The sequence below is a fragment of the Bidens hawaiensis genome, unplaced genomic scaffold (assembly GCF_021521415.1).
Source record: "Bidens hawaiensis isolate Kalapana, Puna unplaced genomic scaffold, B.hawaiensis_p1.1 tig00032380_1, whole genome shotgun sequence".
NCBI lineage: Eukaryota > Viridiplantae > Streptophyta > Magnoliopsida > Asterales > Asteraceae > Bidens > Bidens hawaiensis.
Window position 1 is genome coordinate 212,483 of NW_027495506.1, and position 8,469 is coordinate 220,951.

The 8,469-nt window shown below is 32.1% G+C and overlaps 1 protein-coding gene across 1 annotated transcript; it reads right to left on the reverse strand.

Moving 5' to 3' along the window:
- Positions 1–2,025: 2,025 nt before the first annotated feature.
- Positions 2,026–4,293, reverse strand: LOC143583390 (S-formylglutathione hydrolase-like). The gene is made up of 6 exons (XM_077065706.1): positions 4,119–4,293; positions 3,404–3,521; positions 3,246–3,293; positions 2,942–3,138; positions 2,755–2,853; positions 2,026–2,136 (listed from the first exon to the last, which is right to left on the reverse strand). The coding sequence occupies exons 1-6, from the start codon at positions 4,266–4,268 to the stop codon at positions 2,026–2,028; spliced, it is 723 nt and encodes a 240-aa protein (XP_076921821.1). The 5' UTR covers positions 4,269–4,293.
- Positions 4,294–8,469: the final 4,176 nt, after the last annotated feature.

Genomic DNA, 8,469 nt, shown 5'->3' on the forward strand with positions numbered 1-8,469 from the left:
CGATATTTAATTAGGTTATATCTATTTAAGCCAATGTTGCAAAAGTCGCTAGGCGGTTCGTAGGCGGCCGACCCCCTTGGAGGGAGTACTCGGGGAGTACTCGGACATGGTAAATATAAAGAAAATTAATATTTGGTTATTATATATGTGTCAAATATCATAAGTTTACTGATATTTATAACAAAATAGGTGAATATTAATATAAATAAAAAAATACATTTTTAAATATAAAATATTCTAAAAATTACTAATCATTAATTAAAAAAATGATATTTGTTCTTTAATATTATTGAAATAACAATTATGTTTATTTTTTTGAGTCGAAATCGGCCCAAGTTCACCGATAAGATGTGATTCTGGCTGAGGTTGACCACATTTGACCGATTCTTAGTAACTAGGCGGATTTACAGAAACTCGCCTCGGTGACATACCTTGTAGCGAGTACTCGGAGAGTACTCGGCCTTGTAATCCTACTTTTACAACATTGATTTAAGCACAACTAAATGACAACATACCGCCGCCATAAACATAACTAAACGACAACATACCGCCGCCATAAACATTTATGTCGGGGGACTTTATAACTCTTCTAGTCCGTACTAAATATTAATCAACAATATACAAACCAACAAAACCACATTTAATAAGAACCTTCCAATTAAATGTCCATAAAGAGCTAGGAAAACTTCTTGGTTATAACTCTTGTTGCTTGACATTGATGAAAAATCTGCTGGGGTATACACAATATATAGATCCCTTAAACTTGGTTATAACTCTTGTTGCTTGACATTGATGAAAAATCTGCTGGGGTATACACAATATATAGATCCCTTAAACTTGTGACCTTTTGAGGACAGATAAAACATTTTATGCTATGAGTTAAAAAAAACTATTAAGATTTTAAAGTAAATATTGCATAATATGATTTAAAATAAAATTAATTACAATTATTCAAAAATAAAGTTAATTAAAAATAATTAAATAAAAAATAAGATTTTAAAATAACTAAGTTCGAATAAACAAATTATATACGAGAATAACCTTTTTTTCTCTTGAAGTTGATGATTCGGGGAAAAATTTTGTAGAAACAACACATCCGTTTTTTTTTATCGGAAATCAAGATTAAATGTTAACCTTTTAAAAGACCTAAAAAGGTACTAAAATTTATACAAGCAAAAAGTAAATATTAATTGTTTATACAATTAATTAATTATCAATCGACAAGTAGCTAGTTTGAATATTGACCTTTGCTATTGACTCCACCTGCTACGTAAAATTAATTTGTGTTTAGAAAAACAAATATTTTTCTTATATTTTGTAAAATCGCTGAATATTGTCCGACATTGTTTCCATGATCATATCAACGCGCTTCCGGAAAACAATCAAATCATAATTCATACCTTCGCTGCAATTCAACCACAATGTCAAACCCCAATTTATCATCACTTATATTCGTTTGTCTTATGATCGTATCATCACAGCCCATTTTGATTTGCATGGCTGATGGGTCCAATGAAGCAGGTACGCACGATCGATCCATATATATATATATATATATATATATATATATATATATATATATTATATATATATATGTTTTGTTATGTTTGCTTCTTTTGATGATTACCATTTTGTCAATATTAATTGCCCTAACCAAATGCGGAACTTACAGATGCCTAACATATGTGTCGTGATAAAATGATACGCAGTTCTTCCCCGCACGATGGATCTTGTAGGGTTTCGCCATCATCTCTTGCTTGGAACATCAAAGAACGATAATCCTCGTAAAACCTTGAACATACCTCCCATTATAGGGGTGCAGCGGGATTCAGAAGGTAACATCTTTTCAAACAAAAATAATTTGTTTTTCCAAAAGGAAATTGTCTTGATTAATTAGGATGTTAATCACATGTTTGGGACTTAATTAATTGGAATTTAAAGTAACGTATATAAAAGGCTATATAATATAATTTAATTAAAGTATACGTGTGTGTGTGTATATATACAAGGTGAGGAGGAATTCAACTATGTAGACGGGACTCCACTTTCAATAAAAAGGGTCTGTTTTACCTGGTCAATCAAGATTGTAGCTGCAACATCATTATACTTAGATATCAGACAGGTGGCATCATACTCCTGCATAATGAGTTATAATAATGTTTTAGTTAGGACTTATGAGCACGTGTTCCCAGGCCTATAAACAAACCGCACATTCAATGAAGAGTTCATGAACCATTCGGAAGGAAGTTCTTTATTTATTTTAAAAAACGAACATGAGCATAAAATTGCTCATTTAGTAACAAACGAGCATGAACACATGCCTCGTCCGTTCATTTATGTTCATGAAAATTCATTCATTTAAATTCGTTTACGTCCATATATGTGCATTAGTTTACGTTTGTTTAATTCGTTTAAAACTTTTTGGCCCATTACAACTAAGTCCAGTTATAACAACTTTTTAGGCCCAACTCGTTCTTATATTAACTTTAATCAACTAGTTGTTATGTTCCTTCGTTTAAGTTCGTAAACTGATCGTTTATACTGTTAACGAACGAACATAAACGAACATCTATGTGTTCATTTTCTTAATGATCGAACATGAACAGGAAAACACGTTCATTTAATTGTTCGTGTTCGATCACTTGTTCGGTTAATATAAACAAACGAACATGATCATGCTCCGTTCATGTTTTTTCGATTCGTCCACAAGACTACTTGTTTCATAATTACCAAATATTAAAATTACAGATATACCTCCCAAGCAGACTTGTCGTCACCCAAATAGTTTGTGAACGCCTTCTGGCCCCATGGACAATTAATAGGATTTACAATAGGCGAAAATGCTGACACCGACTGTAAAAAAAGCCAAATTCAGATTTGAAAAATGGGTTAGTGTATTATACAAGTTTCAGTAATTAGTTTGTATAACATAAATAAGTACCTTGTATTTGTCAATATTCTTCAAATAGATTGTAAGTGCTCCGTGTCCACCCATCGAGTGACCAGTTATGGATGCCCGTGACGTGTCAAGCTGTGGGAAGTTATCATTCAGAAGTTGCGGGAGTTCCTTTACTACATAATCATACATCCGCCAGTTCTTCCACTTTTCCACGGTAGCGTTAAGATAAAATCCAGCACCTGATTTAATTAACTGTCAAATATAACTACTCGTGTAGGTATGCATTTATTTGAAGTATATAAAAAGTCAATCCAAGAAGTGCGGTTTATGTTTTCCTGTAACGTACCAACACCAAAATCATAGCTGTCTGATTCACCCTCCACATTCAGGCCTCCTGTATGAGAGAGATCGATATCCAGTCAGTAATGTACAATTTTAAATTGAAAGCTAAGTATATGAAAAGGGTTTCAAATTTCCAATTGAAACAAGGCTCCGGTCGCTTACTTGGAGATGTATCTGGAACAACCAAAGCAACGCCTTCAGTTGAAGCAACCCGCTGTGCACCGGACTTGATTATGAAGTTTTCATCGGTGCAAGTAAGACCCGAGAGCCAGTATAGCACCTAACATGTAATGAAATATAGAAGTTAGACCCCGTTTACCAAAAGAAGTTAAGAAACACGTATTTAAAAACATAATGAAGCTTCCAATTTTATAAACATTTGATCACAGGTTGATAATTTGAACTTATCATTTCCATTTGATTTCATTATTTGATGATAATCAAGAGTCAAGTCCAAACAAATTCAATAAAAACAATAAATTAAGTTTGAGTTTTGATACATACCACATGATTTTTCAATTAAAAGCTTGTAAGAGCCCTAATTAAACCAAAGGTACAAGGACCACAGCATAAAAAGTACTACTACTACTACTACACATGTGGGAATAAATATAAATATAAATAATAATCAAGCAAATTTAACAAAACTCCCAAATCAAAACAGTATAACAACGATCAGTAACTCAAATTGAGACTAAACATAATAACCTAAATAAAAGAAATTAGTAAATTGAACATAAACCCCCAAATTGAAAACCCTAACCCTCGAAATCAAAACATCAACGATCCGTAACACGAATTGTTTCAAAATTAATTAAAAATACTAAAACACAGTTGACAACAAACACACACATAATAAATGAATGAATCAGCTTACGGGGAACTTTTGTGAGGGAGAAGATGAAGGCGGGAAGTAAATGTGGAAGTTCATGGAGCAATTCAAGGTGGGAGAATAATGTTTGTATCTTTTGTTGAATCCTTCGAACATTTTGATGCTGCTGGTTTCAGTCGGCTTCGTGTCCGCCATCGCCGAATGATTGATTGCTTAGTTGTTTGGACTTTGGATGAGTGTGAATGTTGGGGTTTTATTATTTTATATGGGGCTCGATTTGCACCACAGGTTACTGCTATGTTTTCTCACTGTTGCCGCAGATTACACGGTCTCAATCAATCAAACCTAAACTACTAAAAACAATGTTTCAAACGTTCTCAAATCTAAATTGTTTTTATTTTTTTTAGTGACTAAATCTTTTACACGCTATAGGGTTTAAACTCTCTATTTCACACATTTATTATCTTACCATCCTACTAAAATAGGAATGGGATTTTCGTTCAAATTATTTATAAAAGTTTAATTAATTTATTAGTATTATTAAATAGATACTAAAATAATTAAATATAAACAAAAGTATTTATGTTAATCATAAAGTTCCAACTTTACAACCATCATAAATAAAGTTGTTTTTATTAGACTATCCACTATCACAACCCAAATCAATCCAATCATTTATTAAAAAACTAATTTCTCTCTCTTCCACCTATACAACCCAACCCAATCCAATATTATACTCACTATCACAACCCAACTTTAACCAATATTTTATTAAATAAAAATGCTTCATTTTTTATAAAATTTATATCAAAATGTTCATTATTTTTTATAAATAAAACCGCGTTGTTACATTAAAAAAAAGGTTAAAAGTTGTAATTTTCATGAAAAAACCAAGTTAGATATAAAAGTTTGGTTGCAAACTTGGGTTGTTGGAACAACCAAGGTTGCAACCGGTTGTGGACAAAAAAGAATTTTCAATTTTTTTAATTAAAATGTTTTTTGTCATTTTATGTCACCTTGCAATCGGTTGTGATAAATGGTCATCATAGTGGGTAGTCTTACATCGTTCACAACAACTCTTCCAAAAATATATGAGTGTGTTTTCTATATTTTGTGGATTAGTTGTGAGTAAAAGAAATAGAAAAAACAATGATAAATGTAAAAAAATAAAAATTCTTTAATTTAAAAAGACGAGAAATAATGGATTTTATTGTATTTATAGAAATAGAAATAAAGATAGAGGATCTATTAAGTAGGCGTTTGGGATTTCTTAAGAAAGCTTCTTATGACTTTTCAATAAATTAATAAGTTATAAAAGAGTAATTTATTAATTTTTCCCTAATGTTAAAAGCAATTCCAAATACCTTATAACATTTTAATAGGTTATATCCCAAACACCCCTAAGAATGCTCTTAATCATCGTGATTAATTATGGACAGAATTATAGAAATTGTTCTTTATGTTTGTATCAAATTTCAATGGTTGTCCTTTATCTTTCAAAGTAACATAATTTGTATTTTATGTTTTCAAATGTTACACCGTTTGTCCTTTTGGCCTAACCTAGTTAGTTTTTCTCATTAAATATGGTCATGTGCGTTGTACATGAGGGCAAATTTATCATTTTACCAATTCATTTAAATAACATTTTAATAACTAATCTAAAATAATATATATTAAAACCTTTTCTCTCTATCTCTCTCTAGCACACTTTGTCTCTCTGTCCTTGTCCACCACAACCATTCATTCCCTCTAGGCTCTACCCACCACCATCTGCCAACATTACAATAAACCTAAATCCTAGTTTATTATTTCTATCTTATATTTTACAAATAGTCTAAAATTCAATACTTCAACAACGGCGATTAGAAGAACAGAGGATCAGGAAAGCAAATTTAATGATGGATGCGCCGCCAGTTTCCATCGGAGTTCCGACAGGCTATCCGGAGATATAATTAGTACAAATGGGTGGCGACTCTCAACCGATTGCCATCTTCTAGCCTCTTTAACCACCCAACCTCCGGCCATCAAATCCTAACCGAGCCACCTCCACCACCGGTTGCACCCATCACCAACCCCGAAAAACCTGTTGCAGCGCCAATATAGGCACCATATCCACCCTCCACCTCCACCACATCTAACCACCCGTTGTTCATCACCATCTTCGACAAGAAAGCATCCCCGTTCAAGGCAGATCTGAAACTCAGGTAGCTTACACTTGAAAAGTTCGCTAACAGATCTAGCTTTTTCGGATAAGCTTGCTTCATTGGTTCAATTTTTGATTTGTAATTTTCGGAGTAATTTATTGGGTCAGAAACCCTAAATTGTCGCCTGATTCTTTTTTAACGTTGCATATTGAGAATACATTTCAAGCAATTTGTACATTCTCATAAGACCTTACTGATGATAAGGTTAGGGTTGGTGGTGACATGTGGTGGTTTCAAGTGGTGGTGGTTGGATGGTGGTGTGTGGTGATAGTGGTAGGTTCTGGTGGATAATTAAGAGAGAGAGTTTTAATTATATATGTATTTTATGTTAATTCTTAAAATGTTATTTTAAATGAACGGGTAAATTGACAAATTTGCCCTCATGTGAGAAGCACATGACCTGACTTAACGAGAAAAATTAACTGTATTAGAGCTAAAGGACAAATGATGTAACATTTAAAAACATAAAGTACAAATTATGTTACTTTGAAATATAAATGACAACCACTAAAATTTGATACAAACATAAATAACAATTTTTCTAATTCTGTCTTAATTATGTTATTAGACAACCAAGTAAGCTAAAATAAAATATGATGCGTGGATGTTATCAAAATGAAAATAGGGTTGTCTACTTGTTTACCAACTACCCCAATAAACTTATCCCTAACAAACCCTCTTTTATCGTTTTCTTCTTCCAATCTTCCATTCAAATCCTTTTAAAAATGCCTTTTCCTTTTACTAATAGATTTGGACAGAGGTGGCAATGGGAGTGAGGTTGGGTTGGATTTAGGTGATGGATAGGATAGATATGGGTTAGGATGGATATGAGGTCTGGATAGATTTTTAAAATAAAGGGTTAGGATGGATATGAGTCAAGATGGGTAAAACTAACCTATCTTAACCTATCTTGACCAAAGTGAAGGTTGACATACAAAAGGTTTTAAAAACCTCTGAAAAAAATATTCAAAAACACTATTAAAAAAATAATAACTCAAAATATAAATAAAAAATACAAAATGTAAAATAACTAAAATGTTTCCCTCATCGTCCTCGTTCATTAAATAAAAAAAAAAAAGTTTTGTATTTGTTCAGGTTTGAGTTTTTCATTCGGTTTGTTTTGTTTTTTTTTTCATTTCGGTCGGTTTCGGTATCTGCTCGGTTTCAATGATTTCGGTTTCAGTGTTGTTTTGTTTTAGTCAGTTTTTTCGGTTTCATTTCGTTTTTTTTTTATTTCGTTTCGATTCATTGGTTTTATTTTAGTCGGCTACGTTTCAGTTTTTTTGTTTCGTTTTGGTAAGCTTTTTTATTGCATTTCGCTTTTTTTTGTTTCGTTTTGGTCAGTTTTTCGGTTTCATATCGGTTTTTTTTGTATCGTTTTGGTCGTTTTTCTATTTAGTTCAGTTTTTTTGTTTCGTTTGATTGGTTAGGTGTTTTTGATTCGTTTTGGTCCGGTTTTTAAGTTGCATTTAGTTTTTTTATGTTTCGTTTTGGTCAATTTTTCAGTTTCAATTCGGTTTTTCTGTTTCGTTTCGGTCGTTTTTCTATTTCGGTTCAGTTTCGTTTCGGTTTTTTAGTTTCGCTTTGGTTAGTTCAGTGTTTTTGTTTTGTTTTGGTCAGCTTTTCAGTTGCATTTCGTTTTTTTTGTTTCGTTTTGGTCGTTTTTCTATTTCAATTCAGTTTCGTTTTAGTTTGTTTTGTTTCGGTCGATTCGGTGTTTTTGTTTTGTATTGATTTCAGCTTTTCAGTTGCATTTCGTTTTTTTTTGTTTCGTTTTGGTCAGCGTTTCAGTTTCATATATTTCATATCAGTTTTTTTGTTTCATTTTGGTCGTTTTTCTATTTCAATTCAGTTTCATTTCGGTTTTTTTGTTTCGTTTTGTTCGCTTTGGTGTTTTAGTTTTGTTTTGGTCCGCTTTTCAATTGCATTTCGCCCTTTTTTTTTCGTTTTGGTCAACTTTTCGGTTTTATATCGGTTTTTTTTGTTTCGTTTTGGTCGTTTTTCTATTTCGATTTAGTTTTTGTTTGGTCCGTTTTTCAGTTGCATTTCGCCTTTTTTTGTTTCGTTTTTCTATTTCGATTTAGTTTTTTTTCGTTTGGTCAACTTTGGGTTTCATATCGGTTTTTTTGTTTCGTTTTGGTCGTTTTCTATTTTGATTCAATTTTGTTTCGGTTTGGTCGATTCGATGTTTT